We start from the raw sequence: 16,380 nt of genomic DNA on the forward strand, positions 1-16,380 counted from the left end.
CTTTTTGTACGTTTTTCCTGTTTTTCTTCTTCCTTCTCTGGCCATTTTTTTAAAATTTTTATGCCCTGATTGACCTCTTTTTGCCGGTTTTCTCATTTACTGTATCATTTTTTTCTTTCTCACTATCCTTTTCCCTTTGATTTACCTTGTTTTCTGTTCCCTATTCGCTTTATTGTTTCGTTTTCCTTTTTTTCTCTCGTTTTTCCTTTTTAGTGCTAATTTGTGCTTAAAATTTTACTTCAAACCGGACACGAACATGAAATTAGACACAAAGTTGTACTTGAAACTAAAATTGACATTTTTATTCTTTTTCTCTTACACGTTTAGCGTCTTTTTAGCTTCGCTTTTTCTCTTTTCCGGTCCGGTTTTTTCACTTTTTACTCCGTTTTTTTGATTTTTGCTTTTACTTTCCATTCGTTTTTCCTCCTTTTCTCCCGTTTTGCTTTCATTCTATTTCATTGTTCCGCTTTTCTTCGTTTCTTGTTTCATATTTCCTTTCTTTTTAGTTTTGTTTTTTCTCGTACGTTTAACTCGTTTGCTTTAGTTAGTTTCTTTCGCATTTTCAGCGTTTTCTCTTCTCGGTTTTCCTTTTTTCGTTTCCAGTTTACTCTAGTTCTATTAATCTCCTATCCTTCTCGTTTTTCCTTTCCTTCTGTGCCAGGTTAGACGGTCCATTTTTCTGCGGTTCTTGTCATTTTATTCAGCTTTTTGTTCCTCTTTTCCTTTTCCTTTTCGTCTTCAGTTCTTTTTTTCCTTTCTTTTGCCCCATTTTTCCAAAAGGGAAAAACGAACCAAAAAACTTTTTGCTTTTGCCCCATATTTCCCCTTTTATATGTCCCTTTTGACCTTTTTTGCCGTTTTTATCGTTTCTTTTATTGGTTTCCTCTTTTTACTTTCTCTTGTTATTCTTATTTTGCCGTTTGATTTCTCTTACTTTCTTTTTTGTATTTGCTTTCTGATCTCGTTTTCCCTTTTTTTTGTCTTTTCCTATCCCGTTTTTCGCCCCCTTTTTGAGTCCTGAATTTTCTCTGTTCCATTTTTCGTCTTTCTTCCATCTTCATTTTCAGGCCCATTTATACCCGTTTTTTTGTCATTTTCTGTTTTCGACTTTGTTCGGTCCCGGGTTTTGTCTTTTTTCGCTTTTTGATATTCCTCTCATGTCCTGTTTTTCTTTCTGATCTGTCCGCTTTGTTCTGTTTTTCTTCTCTGTTTGATATCCCTTTCGTTTTCCGTTTTCAATTTTTTTCGCCTCATTTTAACTTGTTTTCTGTCCCGTTCTTCCACACCTTGAAAAAATTAGCAAACGAGATATGCAGAGAATCACTCGTCTGGAATCCGCAAGGACAACGCAGAAGAGATAGACCCAGAGGCTCATGGCGACGCAGGTTAGCCAACGACATCCAGGCTGCTGACGAGTAAATTTTCCTCCTTTTCTTTTCCCGTTTTTCTAACCCATTTTCCTCTTGTTTGTCCCATTATTTCTATTTCTGTCCAGTTAATTCTCATTTTCTGTCTCGTTTTTTTACTTTTTTCAAGGTTATTCCTTGTTTTATCTCATTTTTTTTCTTTTCTTTATCCTTTTCTGTCCAATCCCTTCGTTGTTTGCCTCGTTTTCGTTCAACAGACTATAGTCTCAATGCACTATGGTCCAGAAAGCCAAATTAAGTGGAATAAATTGTTTACTCAGCGGTCGTTGATTTTAGACTTTTTACGTGTTAGCAACATAATCTTAATTTAGGATGCTGCTTTTTTGACATGAGCTATTTTAGGACCCTTAAATTAGCCAAGATCTAAAAATTATCTTCAAAACGAAACTAGATAGAGAAATATTCACTTCAGCAATTTTATAGCTTGAAGTATTTTGTGCCATATTGTAGAAGACAAAATCTCTCTATCTCAAACCGTTTCTATATTAGGGCGATTTTCCTGAATCAAGTTGGGGTGACTCTGCTATTTTGCGATTTTTCTATGTAACTTTTTTATTTTGCATTTCTCGCAAAACACTTCTTCAGATGACTTTCGAGGCTCAATAAGACGCAACTTTTGGTGGAAAAAGAAACTGGCTATCTGCTTTACTTCTACACTTCTGTCAAATTTTGTGTTAAAAAGAGGCCGTTTTCAAATGTTAGTATCATGGAAAGATGCAAGCACAATCAAAATCGGTTAATCACGTTTAAAAGAACGTAGTTTTCTGTGCATAATATCAAAAAATTGGAGGGGATTGTTGTCTATCTTGAAGAAATCAACTTTGAATATGCGGGGTTTTAACGTATTTTAGCACATAAAAATGTGTTGCGCCATAACTCCGGAAAGGCTTGATTGTTATGTCACAAACTTGGTATATACATGTTTCTTGACCTAAGCACAGGGGGTAGGTAAAAGGATGGTGGTTCGCTAAAAAGAGGAGGAGGTTCAAATAAGTGAAAGTGGTTGCGATTACCTTGCATTTGGACCGTTAGAAGTTGTGTGAGTGGTCCAAATGGTAGTGTTTTCAATAAACAAAGGGAATGGTAGACGAAAGTAATGAAAGCATATGTGTTTCACACCACTCAGGATTCAGGAAAAACGCCGTAATATGGTAACGGTTTGAGGTAGAGGGATTTCGTCTTATGCAATATTGCTCAAAATACTTCAAGCTATAAAATTGCTGAAGTGAATATCCTTCTATCTTGTTTCGTTTTGAAGATAATTTTTGGGCGACGGAGAGTAAAGGGTAAGATCCGTGTTCGAGAGTCGAACGGAGGAGGAGTGAACAGTATAATGCCTTGAGACAATATGCGTCGTCCGTGAAGCCCTTAGCGATGCGGAAGACGAATCCTAAAGTTCATGCCTTGGCCACAATGAATGTAGGAAATATACCGTCAAACGTTAACACGTTGAATTTCTGTACCATAGAGCATGTCGTTGAAAATGACAGGTTCTCGAGTACGGGCAAAAGGAATAATGGAGCATTTCCAAGGATTGACGAGCATGCAGTTCAGATTGCACCAATTCGTAAAGGTGTCAAGCTCTTGTTAAAGACGTATTGCGTATCACCAAGTTAATTTTTAAATCGTCCGCGAAGGATAAACTAGGACCTTTGAATACGTAGTTGACATCATTGAAGTACAACAGGAAGATCAACGGTCCCAAATGACTACCCTGTGGGTTTCCAGACGAGGCCGGAAACAGAATTGATTGAAAACCTGCAACTGTCGCAGTCAGTTTACGATTTACGAGGTAGGAACTGAACCAACGCAACATACTGCCGCCAATACTGAGTCTTTCTAATCTAGCAATCGCTATAGCATGATTGATTTTGTCAAGGGTGGCACCAGCGTAGCCAACCTTTCAGATTTGTCTGGATTTTCCAGACTTTTTGATGCCTAGTCAGACAAAAAAGACGTTTTTCAAACATTGTCTTCCATTAGGCCAAATGTCAGCCAGATTTTTGCCAGACATTTTTATTCTCGTTTTCCAGATTTTCGTAAAAACCGGTTGGAAACGCTACCGTGGCACCCTGGTCGTGGTATTCCGCCTACCGGCAGCATTTTATGTGACCGTATTCATAATAAACAAGTGGTTTTATGAAACGTGCTCTAAACCTGGGATTAGACCACATGAGTGATGATTCAGAACTTCAAACCACGATGCTAAGCAATGGAACGTGCGAACATCTCGGTCGGTTGACATTTTATCACAACTTAATTGCACTCGTGCTGGCTGAACAGGTAGCAAGTTAAATAAAACTTGCTTAATCTGTTTGAAACTGTTTTAAATTATAAACAGCTGATACAATCCCATAAAACGTTTCCTGCAACATCGCCACCATAACTTCCACCTGACTGAGAACGCTTGGCCTCGCAAAATGGGAACAAATTTCTCAGAAACAGCAAACACCAAACACCGCTTGTTGAAGCGCAAGACATCATTAGCAAACCCCCTTCGCGGCGTTTAGATTGTCTATCGGCTTTCTACCCCGGCGCTGGTACTGGTGCTGGCGCACCAGCAAAACAATCCACACCAAAACACCGATATTGGCCAATGCCAACGCGAAGCAACCGGGCACCAGGCGTCGTCACCAAAGCGTGCCGACACTGCCAGCCAGCATGGCACGGCGCGGCGCGCCGCAGTGCAGTTTTCTCCATTCTGTACCGGCTAACTTCTTTTGCATACTCAGCATTATTTGCCTTACATATGGCTCATGGTCAAACAGTACCTAATCATCGATCAATTACCAACTTACGACCACCAGTAGTGGTTGTCGTCGTCGTCGTCGATCGCACTCACCTTCGTTCTCTTTCGATTGGAAGCCACCGCCGAACGAGGAGCCACTTGCTTCAATTTCCATTTTCTTCGCAGCTTCCGTGACTGGTGGCGTGGTGGTGGCGACGACGATGACCGCCGGTCCTTCTGTTGTTGTTGTTTTCAAAACACACTTCAAAACACTCGTTCGCTTTCGTTCTAAATATAATAACGAAACCGATCGATGATCCGTTCAGCTGTTGTTTGGTTGTTTGGTTGCGCGCACAAAAGGAATTTTCCTCCTCCCCCTAGACTGAAATTAATCGACGTACCGCGAATTTGCGGCCAATCTCTACGATCAAACTTAATCACTCTAACGATGCTGCACTTCTTTCCCTGGAATAGCAGTCATTGTTTGCTTTCACTGCATTAAGAATTTAACATTTTCCTTCGAACCACGAATACAAGTATTACGTGAATGATTGGATGATCGGACGAGTTGGAATAATTATCCTGCGGCACACGCGCAAAATCGGAGCAGGCGGGAAAAAAAACACGATCACTTTCGAATCTAAACCGTTGCGTTGGTTGTCTGGCGCAAGACTGACTGAGCAAGCTGCGCGCCACCGCGTCGCTATGGTAAACATCAACACGGCGGCGGCGGCGGCGTCGTCGTCGTCAGATCGATTTGTTGTTGGTGTTGCCGTCGTCATTCTGTGCGACCCGCTTCTCCCTTGTGATGTTATGTTGCGTTGCATGAGTTGGTGTTGCAGGTTGCAGCTGCAGGTGGTGTTGCTCATCTCGAATACATTAGGATGGGTCATAATTTTCAAATCTGAAAACATAAAACAGACAGGTAAGTTGATGCGGAGCGAATAAAATTTGTTTAAGGGGAAATTAGCAGTCATTAACTTTTCATCGGAAAGCTGAATTTGGGAAGCAGTTTTTGGCCTTAAAACAGGGGTTTTGTTTTTAGAAATGTATTCACTGCATTCTTCTTGCCAATCTGAACACAGAGAATATATTTTCATGAGCAGAATTTTTGTTCCAAACAGTAAAACTGCTTTTGAAATTTATAGAATCATTGACGATTCATTCCTCCTTAAACCATATTTTGATATTATACTAATTAATTAGTGTCCGCGAATCCAACAGAACAAAGCGATAAAATCAGAGGTTGTCGGCGCAGCCAAATAAAAGGAGGAACTATATTGATAGCTTTCGTGTATATTATAAGTTGATGCTTCAAATCTGTACAAAATTTTAGATCTAAGTTAGTTTAAGTTTTGTTAATTCTAAGTTTAGTATATAAGACTTACATTTTAGTTTCCTTTTAGGTTGCCAATTGTTATAAGTTTTATCTTTAGCCACGCCACGAGGGATCCTGTTTTGCACATAGTTTTACTTTAGTTTATATTTTAAATAGTAAGTATCTTCGTAATTTTACCTTTAGTTAGTTTAAGTCTCTAGTTAAGTTTCACTTTTGCACTTCTAGCTTTAAGCCAATTAATTTGAGGTATTTATTTAATATAATTTTAAGGTAACTCGAATGGAGCGAATCGCTGAAAACACGTCTTTACTGCACGAGCGTTTTATAGAAAAGAGAACGAATGACACTGCCACTGACGTTGAAGCGACGGATCGACTTCCGCCGATCGTCCTTCAGGAACGGTGTTAACGCAGGGTGGCCAATTCGTTGATTTCTGCTACGACAGTCTCCCCCGGGTGTAGTCCGAAGTAGTAGTAGTAGTAGTAGTAGTAGTAGTAGGGGAAAGCCACCATCATTTCAAGGACTTGCCAATGTATGTGGGTAGAATTACAGTAGATCCAAATTTGATTATCAAATGAATTTCACACTAATGCTGTTACAGAAGGGCCAAAAGGGATTGGGCGGACCCACAAGCAGAGGCACTTGTGCGCATTCCGGGGTTATAAGAGTCGCCTTCCAGCATTAGGATCCTTCCATGTAATAATCAATTTCGCTATACCAACTTTAACCCACGTGATGATTTGTTTGTTTTGAATTGAGAAGTGCCATATTTGCTTCAGACCTTAAGGATTCAGGTTGGCAATCCACTCCGTCATCCAGCCTTCCACATTTATGATATCAATAATAATACTGTTAATATATGATATGATATTAAGATGAAATGTGGTATAAATGATAAAAATAGAACAATCTCACCAGCAGTCCTTCGTATGGAATAGAGTAGCGTCCTTTGGGTTCCATAAATGCTTCTTATTTAATTTTAATTTTTAAAAGTTAATTTAATTTTTCATTCTGGTATCCATGTGCAGTATTAAAACTCGTTTTGGCCAGTTTTTACTATATAGCAGGAGATGCTTCATAAGCTAAAACGAAAAAAAATAATTAAAATAACTTATTAGGCTTACCTATTAGCTAGGCCGTGTGGCTCCGCCGTCTGCCCAAAACCGCGGTTTTGAGACCAGGCAGCCGGGAACCACCCAGCAACGCACCTCCTAGCTTGGCTACTCAATAGAGCATTACCAGGTATGGCCACGTGGAGGCGCTAGGTAGGGGCTTGGGATGGCTAGAGCTATATTGGACGCTCATTTGCCTTCCCCATTTCATACCCTCCCCCGGGTGTAGTCCGAAGTCCTCCGAAACTTCACTCTTCTCTCTTACGTCGAGCACGGCCAGTCGTAACACCGGTCGAACCAGGGTCTTTGTTCCGATCTTCACAATCGCTCCCCGGCTGCGGCCATCTGGATGTTGAATTGTACGGACGATTCTCCCTCGTTCCCATCCGCCACGCTTCGTTGGGTCTGCGACCATTACCAAATCGCCAGTTTCTAGCTCTCGTGTTTTACTGGAACGAATTATCGGCAGATATTCGGTTAGCCAACGTTACCAAAATACCCCTAATTGGTGTTGAATGATGTCCCAAGATCTTATAATTACAAGTATCTTTCGACGGACCGGTTCGTTGGATTCTTCTAGGGCTAACATCTTCCCTTCTTCGTCCGGTCTTTTTACCCCGTTCGTGCTCAGCATCAGGAAGTGGTTTGGTGTGAGCGCTTCTGCCTCTTCCGACTCGAGAGGTAGATACGTCAGAGGCCTTGAGTTTGCCATGTATTTAGCCTCCACCACCAGTGTCTGCAGCCCCTCATCGTCTAGTTTTTCTTCGGCATATGCGTCACCCATAGCCGCTTTGACTGAGTGTACCAAGCGTTCCCAGGCGCCGCCCATGTGTGGCGCTCCCGGTGGTATGAAATTCCACTTCGTTTTGGCACTAGTGAAAGTTGTGGATAATCCCAGGTTTATCTGATCCTGCAGTACTCTCTCAGGTCCCTGGAACTGTCCCCGGCGAGCCACAAAACGACGAACGCACGAGATGCATGACTCTGTTGATAGCGTGTAGGTGGACGGCTCGCACCATCAGACAAGTGAAAAGCGCGATCCAGCGCTTGACGTAGGATCCACCCCAATTTTACCAGTAGTGGTCCAAAGTAATCTAGCCCTGTGTAGGTGAAGGGTCGTTCATGATGTGCCACGCGTGCTACTGGAAGAGGCGCCATCGGTGGGAGTATCGGTTGTGCTTGACGAAGCTTGCAGTAATTGCAATCACATTTCGCCTTCTTTATTACCAAGCGAAGCTTAGGAATTGTGTATAGCTGGCTGGGGTCACCGCATTTCCATGGCGATAGTAGCGATGGTAGCGATTTACCAAGAGTTCAGTAACACGGTGTCTTCTTGAAAGGATCAAACGATGTCGCACTTCGTAAGCAAAACTTTTCGCTGTCTCGATCCTACCGCGCTCGCGCTGCAAACCATGTTCATCCAACATTGGCATTAAGTGGTAAATGGAACTGTTCTTCCCGATAGCTCCTTGACCCGGTTCGTTCGCTGCTTTTGTCAATAATGCCGCAACTTCATCTGCATAGACCTCCCGTTGCGCTAGCTTAAAGATGGTTTTTTCCGCTGCTTGAAGTTCTTTCTGCTGCAAATCTCCGGAGTATTTCGACTGTTTCTTGGACGTATTATGCAGGAATCGCAGCGCGTAGACGGTGGCACGTTGCAGTCTATCCCAAGAGGAAACCCGCTCGAAATCTATAGCTGGTTCGAAGGCCCTGTGATGCAGAACCGAGACACGATTTTTTTCCGTACTGGCGGTCACTGGATCTTTGACCCGTGGTCATTCTTCTTCTGTAAGTTGTACAAAGCCCGGTCCCGCAAACCAGCTGCTTTTCTTGTTGAAGTATGGACCGCTCCTCCATTTCGTTGCTTTGCCCGCTGAGTTGGACTTTGTCGGTACCCATCGCCATTGAGCTGTCGTTGTCGATTCCAGGATCTCGCCTACTCGGAAGGAGCCGAACTGTCGATAGTTTCGTGGATCGGATTTAATCCAAGCTAGTGCTGTTCTGGAATCGGTCCAATAAAGGACTCTGGATACTGGAATTTCGAGTTTCGAGAGTGAATTTCGCCCAGCCGCCTGCAGCGCCAATCTGGGAATGAACCAGGGTCTCAACCAAGGCGACTTTTTATTTCGAAGCAATTAAACTGCACTGCACAGAATAGTACTCTTGGAGAATGTGCGCAGATAGACCGCGCAAGAATAAGGTATCACCAGTACATCGCAGGCACAAGGGATGTGGAGTTCCGCTTACACCAAGCGACGTAGCCACATCGTTCTCCACTGTCATATCCGATCCCTCGTCCAGGAATGCGAATGTATTGATGCGCTTTGCATTTAGCGTTACTGGAATAATCCGAAACAACGCAGATGAAGTAGACTGATGATGAGTATGGGTTTCGGCTATTTGTATTTTCGATGGCTGTGAAGGACCCTTAGTAGAGTGGAGAAGTGGATGGTGGCGAAATGAACATCCTTCGAAATCAGGCGTTTTACGTATCCGGCAAGCTCGTCGCCCATGATTAAAAAGGCAATTCTGGCACTGCTGTAATGTACGAATTCTCCTCCAGCGATTATCGACCGACAATTCCTTGAACGCATCGCAATCACGCACACGGTCTCCACTCTGGTTGCAATTCAGGCAAGTGAGTGGCTTGAATGATCCCCGTGATTCATTCCAGACTTTTTCCGAACTAGCTGGGCCACCAGCTGCATGGGCGTTCACAAATCCTCTCACCTTTGGACGATCACGCGCACTGTGCTTCCTGTTCATCGACTCCAAGCCAACCACACTAATCGCATCCTGTACCACAGAAGCCATATAATCGCCGAAGATTTTCAGATCGATGCATTCGAAGTCTCGTTTGTACTTCGCCCACGACAATCGTTGTTCCGGGGGAAGCTTTTCCACGAGTACCTGTAATAAAAGGACGGATTCGATAAATGAGCGCGTTCATTCGCTGCTTCGATATGGTCACACGACCATTCGAAGCAGCGAATGAACGACGGACGGTCTGCACCGCCATTCCAAATTCAATAGGTCCTTCCAGTTTATCGGGGTTAGGCGCTGGAATATCGCAAACCTTATCCAATAGAGCTTTTATCAATAACTCCTTGTCTTCCAAAGCGCATTCGCAGTGTCTCCATTACTTGAGGAACCGCTGCTGACAACACCAACCGACTTCGAACCGTGTCTAAAGCTGGACCAGCATGTTTTCTGCTTCCGAAAAACTACAAGCCTCCGTTGTGTAGTAGTAATTCGAAATGAATATCGGCCACTCTGCGGGGTCACCGGAGAAACGAGGCATTTCCTTTGCAAGAGACTGCCTAGCTGCTGCTGTGTGGGAGCACTAGTCATGCTTGAGCGGGCATACGCTTGGTTTCTGTACACTTTCTGACTGACGAGGGGGCTGAGACGAATCAACCATACGCGGGGAAATTTCACGCGTTTGCTCACCGCTCGGGTGTTGTTCAGGTTGACGGTAATATTGTAATAATTGTAATTGCAATAATTGTCTTGGAATATTTCAGTCGATGTGACTGTCTGAATCACCGAAGACAAACCTGCTTGGCTTACCACTTCCGTCGATCGACTATCGGTAACTTCCGCTGTACCGGTTGTAGCACGTCGTTCATGTTGATGCCAACCATCTTCCGGTACAGTTAGCACAGTTCGACGAGTTTTCGGGATAGCTCCTGTCTGCTTCTCCAAGCGCGGTCTGTTCGCCGGCATTCTTGGTAGCAGCTCCTCTCCCGGGTTGCTTGCAGTCGCCGGTTGATGTGGCACACCAGCGTCTGTTTTCGATTGAAAACCTTCCAGCAAATTCCGACACACGCTGGGCTCGCAGCGCTGACAGCTGCTCAGAGGTTGGTTTGGCGAGCCTCTCGCACTGCGACACGATTTGAGTTCCAGAAGGGCAGCTTGTGAATCGGTGGGGGTATTTTTCATATTCCGTCGAGATCTTGGAATTGATGATTCCAGCACGGCAGAAGGAATTGAAACCATGGGTGGCACCGCTGATCTTGGTGGACCTGACAACGGCACTGAACGAACGGTCGACGCTCGGTGAGCTCCAGATGGTGGTGGAGTTGAGGGGCGATTACACTGCGCTGGAGAAGCCACCTATTCACAGCGGTTTTGTGGTAAAACACTGTCACTACGATTGCCTGTCGTCTCCTGACCAAGAACATTATCGATGAGCTGCTGCTGCTCGTCATGATGTCACTGGTTGGTTAGGCAAATCGAAAAATCCGATGTAGTGCAACGAGTGGATCCGCTTCTTGCCGAAGCAATATCGTCATGGTGTTTGTTGGTGGGTAGAACAAAAGCCGCACACCCACGATCGATTCGCTACGCTATCAACCACTTTGGCGCACGTGTAATGTTGCCATTTGTCGCAATGGTCGCACTGGACCATGTCCTCAACGTGGTCCGGTCGTCGACAACTCAAACAGTTCATCTCTTCGTGGTCCTCTCACTCAGCGGGCAATTCATCGCTTTTGTGTCCATCCATGGTAAACGAATAGCAGCAAGTTCCTTGCTTCTAACCTCAATAATAAAATATTTGAAGTTTTGTCGGCGCAGCCAGATAAAAGGAGGAACTATATTGATAGCTTTCGTGTATATTATAAGTTGATGCTTCAAATCTGTACAAAAGTTTAGTATAAGACTTACATTTTAGTTTCTCCTTTTATTTGGCTGCGCCGACAAAAAATTCAATTATTTTATCTGACGTTTTGGGTATGCAAACTCGCCGCTGTCACTGACGTTGAAGCGACGCGCGATCGCCCTTCAGGAACGGTGTTAACGCAGGGTGGCCAGTTCGTTGATTTTTGCTGCGACAGACGTCTTCACTGTCGACGGTTACCCACCGTGAATTGCCACCCGTTATAAGGACAGGTTCTCGTCTACAGCCCGGGTGGCGTTGGCTCGCGTCAACGCGCAGCTTCTTGGCCTGCGTGTTATACGTTGTCTTACGGATTCCAGTCGAGTGCTTCTCCCGAGTTCCTCGTTGGGTATTCAGTTGTCAGGCCACCAGGCATGAATGATATATCGCAGGCAGCGAGTAATAAATGGCTGCGGCTTTTGCGTTGTCCCCACTGAAACGCACCACGTTTCGCAGGTGTGCAGCAATACGGATTTAACATTTGGTTTAAAAATTTGGGTTTTGCTATGTAGAGTGATCTGGTTTGAGGGCCAGATGTTGAGCAAACCTGTCTTCCTGATCAGTCTTGGTACCATCATCGGCCATTATCTGGCTACCCAGATATTGAAAGGCTTTCCCCTGCTCACCCTATTGTCTCACAACTGTGAAATTGGTGTGATTGTCAGTGTTCACTTCCATAGACTTGGTTTTTACTACATTGACTGTGAGACCTGTCAATTGGGAGCTCTCGGAGAGGTCATCTAACCCATCTAACTTGCTCTGCATATTGTTTCGTCGTTGTGCGAGCAAGACAATGTCGTCGGATAGGTTAAGGTCATTTAGCTGCCCTATTGTTAGAGGATTGATTCCAAGCTAATCCTCGATTTGGCCTACTGTCAATTCTCGGGTACTTTTTCATTTCGACGTATCTGCAAATGAGAGATTCTCTTCGTGTCTCCTCTCTTTCGCTTTTTACGGCGATATTAATGCATTTGATGCTCCATGCTTGTTTGTAAAATTGTCTGGTTAGCCCATCATTCCCTGGCGACTTGTTTCGCAGCAGACAGTCTGGTCGAGTCGCAAATCTCCTCTTCTAAGACACGATCCATGATAGTGTTGCTGGAGGAATGCTTTGGACCGGCAGTTGATAAGAATTGTAGACTACTGTTTCGTGGTCGCTTTAGCTGGCAGGGTCCAAACTTTTGTCGGCTGCATGGCTGCAAAATCCCGTTCTGCAATGCGATGCGGTTCAGGATTCCATTGCGCATAGCCGTTAGCTGATCCGAGACTAGTATGGTGGATGGAGAATCGCTTGAAGTGATTGCGAGACTGGGACTGGGACAGTTTCCATAGACCGTTGCTGCTTGCTCTGCTCGAGGGATCGAGGGACAGTTTGCTAACCTCTTCCTGTGCATATCCCTCACTTGTACAGCCTTTTTATGTATTATTGAAGCGAGCAACTTGAGGGCGACTACGGTGCGCTAACGTCGTCTGGTCGTGTCGCCGGATGATTGTCCGTTCGGCTCTTCACTATTTCATCCGGCAAACTCTGGCAGGATCAACAACGAGACTCTTTTCAACGAGTCGCTGTCGAGATTGAAGCGATCCTCCAGCTTTCGATTTTTCCTTCGATCAATTGCACACTAATCTTTATTTGTTTAGCTGCAGCAACTATACCGGCACCGTTAGCAACTGTTACAGAAAAAATCTACTCTAAAAAAAATATTTCGATTTAAAAATCGGTTTTAAAAAAAATATTTCGACTATATAGTGCGCCAATATGTCAGCTTTGATGTCATATCGAAATGATATAGTTCAATTTGATAAAATAGACGAAATTTCTTTTTTCTAACATCAGTCTGCGGCCCTATAGTTGTGGTAATGTTACTACAATAGTGGAAGCTGTTCCTATAATAGTGGCATTTCTAAATCGCTTACAAACGTCTATTTCCAGCGCATTTAATGACCGCAAAAATGCACTTATCATGGCTTTGGTTGGAAAGAACTGTTCATATTTAGTACTTTATACAGTCAGTCCACAATCATGGGTCACACACAAGTGTGGGTCAGTTTATCTGTAGCTGCTAATTTCCGTTTAAATATCACCTAATGGTTGATCAAATTATTAATGCTACTTTTAAGTCACAATTTTATCAATCAACTAGTATAATATTCACGCATTAATCAGCAGATGAAACTAAAATGACCTATAACTGTGTGACCCGTAATTGTGGACTGACTATATGAAATCTACTGGGGATGCGGGGAAACTTGCTTTTGAGTTGCCGAATTTATATTGCCATATAGTAATAATAAAATATTTAAAATTAAAGAGAAAATGTAATAAGAGATAAACAAATACAATTAACGTAATCAACAGTTTTATTCATGTAAATGGGAAAGAGCAAAAACCTCGATTAAAACATAATTTAAAATAAGCGGTTTGAAGGCGAATTCGTTAGTTTCAAGGCTTGTAAAAGTTCAAGTTTTTTCTTTTCATGTTTTCAGCACTCAAATCATTCATCTTCCGTTTGGTTTCACCTTCCTGCTTCCTTTGAGCTACTTCTAAACTTTCTACTTTCAACCTTCAAAGCTTCTGCACGCTGCTTAACAATTTCCCTCTGTTCAGCCTTTTCTGATTTTAGCTTTACCGCCTCTTGTTTTTCACGGATCTCGCTCAATCGTTCTTCTGCTGTTAGCACTGGTGAAAACTTACGGTTGTATTTTCGATGGAGTTTGCTTCGTTTAGGTGTCGGGGGAGTTTGTAACAAATCTTCCAAGCGGTTGGTATTTGTACAATCTGCTAACGGATTAACTGGTAAAGGCTGTGCTTCCTCCTCAGTGGAGCTTTCTACATTTGTAGAAACTTCTAATGCACCTTTTTCAGCATGAGAGCACTCCCCAGCTTTAGCAATGTTATTGTTACTATCGGCAGCAATATCACCTATAATTCGGTTATTCGGTACATCCGGCTCTCGGGTATCTGCAGACGTTGCAACATTAGAATCAGTTTATTAGAATCGAGCAAACCTACCCAGTTGATTACAGTCAGCTACTTTATTTGATTCTAGAAGCGATAATTGCGGTTCCAAGGGTTTGCTATACAATAAGCGTATGATTTCTTCTGCATCATTCAGCTGTTCTTTGGATTTTATACTTTCGACACGATCTTCTTTAATATCGTCTAGAGCTTCCCTGAGCGTGCTTATTGGTGTTAGGGCATATTCCTCACAGGCAACGGTGCTTTCATTTGCGGACAGTACGTGCTGATCTTCACATGGCAGATCTGTTCTGAGAGATGTTTCATTCCCCTCCAACGATGGATTATTTAACACTTCTTGATTCTGGATAGGCGGACGCGCTAAGCATTTCGTGTAGTCCACTTCATCTGGGCCAAATGGGTACAAGCCACAGATACGGAAGCCATTGATGATGTTAAGCACGCGAATTCCTTCATCCATGGCGTTCCGAAGTACTGCGGGGAAATATTTCAATGATAAAGTTTCGCCGCCATTTTTAAATCGCCGGTTAGTCACAGCAGTCCGCCATGCGTTTTTCAATGGCTCAAATATTGCCACGTCTGCTGGCTGCGTAATTCTCGTCGTATTTGGATACAGCGCCACAAGAATAATTCCCAAATCGAGACACAAATCTGCTACTTCGACTGCGGTGTGGGACGAATGTCCATCGATGAAGTAGATTACCGGGAATTCTACCTTTTTTTTCAGCAGGAAGGGGTAAAATATTTTTCGAATGTACAACATAAAATTTTCAGTATTCATCCACCCGTTCGGGCTTTTGCCTACGCCCCACTTACCAGGGAACTGTTGTAGAATTTCCGGTCAAATACGCTGAAGCGGCAGAACTATATCTGGGGGGATAACTGTTCCGTTAGCGCCAAATGTAAACATAACCGTTACATTTCTATGACCATCGGCGTGCTCTATTTCATATACGTTCTTGTTGCCCGGGGTAGCCAATACAGCTTTGGTTTGTGGATGTAAGAAAAAAGAAGTTTCATCTCCATTGTATATCCTTCCAGGATCTTTCATTACATCCAATAAACCAGCATTGGGTAGATAATCTGATACATTGGCGAACCATCCTAGTATATCCAACTCTGATACTTTAGAGCTAGCTGCAGTGACCGTTTCTGGAGTTCGGAGAGTTATGTTTTAGGGATGGGAAAACTATCATTAACTACTGATAGTTATCAGTAAGCAATAATATCACTAAATATCAGTAAGGTTTCGCAGTCATTGATGCTTACTGATACAGTTACGTCGTCCCGTTAGAAAAATCAGTTGGATTAAAGATAATGCTCAGTAGTAGTCTACGATAGACGAGAGTGACACAATATGTCGTCGTTGTCATCAGTAGCCTAGAGTCGGGGTGGCTCGTGCTGTTTCAAGCAGTCGTCTCTGTTCAACGCGATCTTGGGCCAGTCGTCTCAAAAGTCATAAATCACTTTCGACTTGGTCAAGCCATCTTGCGTGTTGAGTCTTCGTATTTCCGGTGCCGGTGAGGTTGTTGAAAAGCCCGGCCCACCGTAGCTTACCGACTTTCGTCAGATGTACATGAGAGTCTCTGGGATTCTCAAGCAGTGAAAGTATGTCGTGATTCATATACTTCTACCCTTGATGGAAATCATGCCTCTCGTTTCGATATCCGCTGGTCGGAACACCGCCTCAAGAGTGATGTTGAACAGCATACTGGATAAGTTGTCACCTTGTCCCAACCCTCGCCGCGTCCCGAAGGGACTCGAGTGTGTCCCCGAGACGTGCGAAACACATCACTCGTTCCAATGTAGTTCTGATTAGTCGTCTCAGTTTATACGGAAAACCGGTTTCGTGCATTATGTGCCATAGCTGGTCTCGATGGACTGTATCGTATGTACCCTCAACATTTCTGCAAAATCTGTCGGATGGTAAAAATCTGGTTGGTAGTTGCGCGAGCCCCATGAAGTTCACCTGATAAATTACAATGTAAAATTACAATGAATAAAGCGGTTATTATAATTTCCTATTTTTTGCTACAATGCCGTGATGGATAAAATTACTGATATTTACTGATAGGTATCAGTAACGTACTGAAACTACTGATAGTTATCAGAAACGATTTTTAATGATAGTTCC

The 16,380-nt window shown here is 43.4% G+C and overlaps 1 protein-coding gene across 1 annotated transcript in view; it reads right to left on the reverse strand.

Moving 5' to 3' along the window:
- LOC128733090 (uncharacterized) overlaps positions 1-4,812 on the reverse strand; it is a 67,681-nt gene extending 62,869 nt beyond the window's left edge. The window contains exon 1 of the mRNA XM_053826696.1: positions 4,270-4,812. Coding sequence (XP_053682671.1) covers positions 4,270-4,330 — 61 coding nt within the window. The 5' untranslated portion in view covers positions 4,331-4,812. The remainder of the gene's footprint in view (positions 1-4,269) is intronic.
- Between the last annotated feature and the right edge of the window lie 11,568 nt (positions 4,813-16,380).

This window comes from Sabethes cyaneus, chromosome 1 (genome assembly GCF_943734655.1).
Source record: "Sabethes cyaneus chromosome 1, idSabCyanKW18_F2, whole genome shotgun sequence".
Lineage (NCBI taxonomy): Eukaryota > Metazoa > Arthropoda > Insecta > Diptera > Culicidae > Sabethes > Sabethes cyaneus.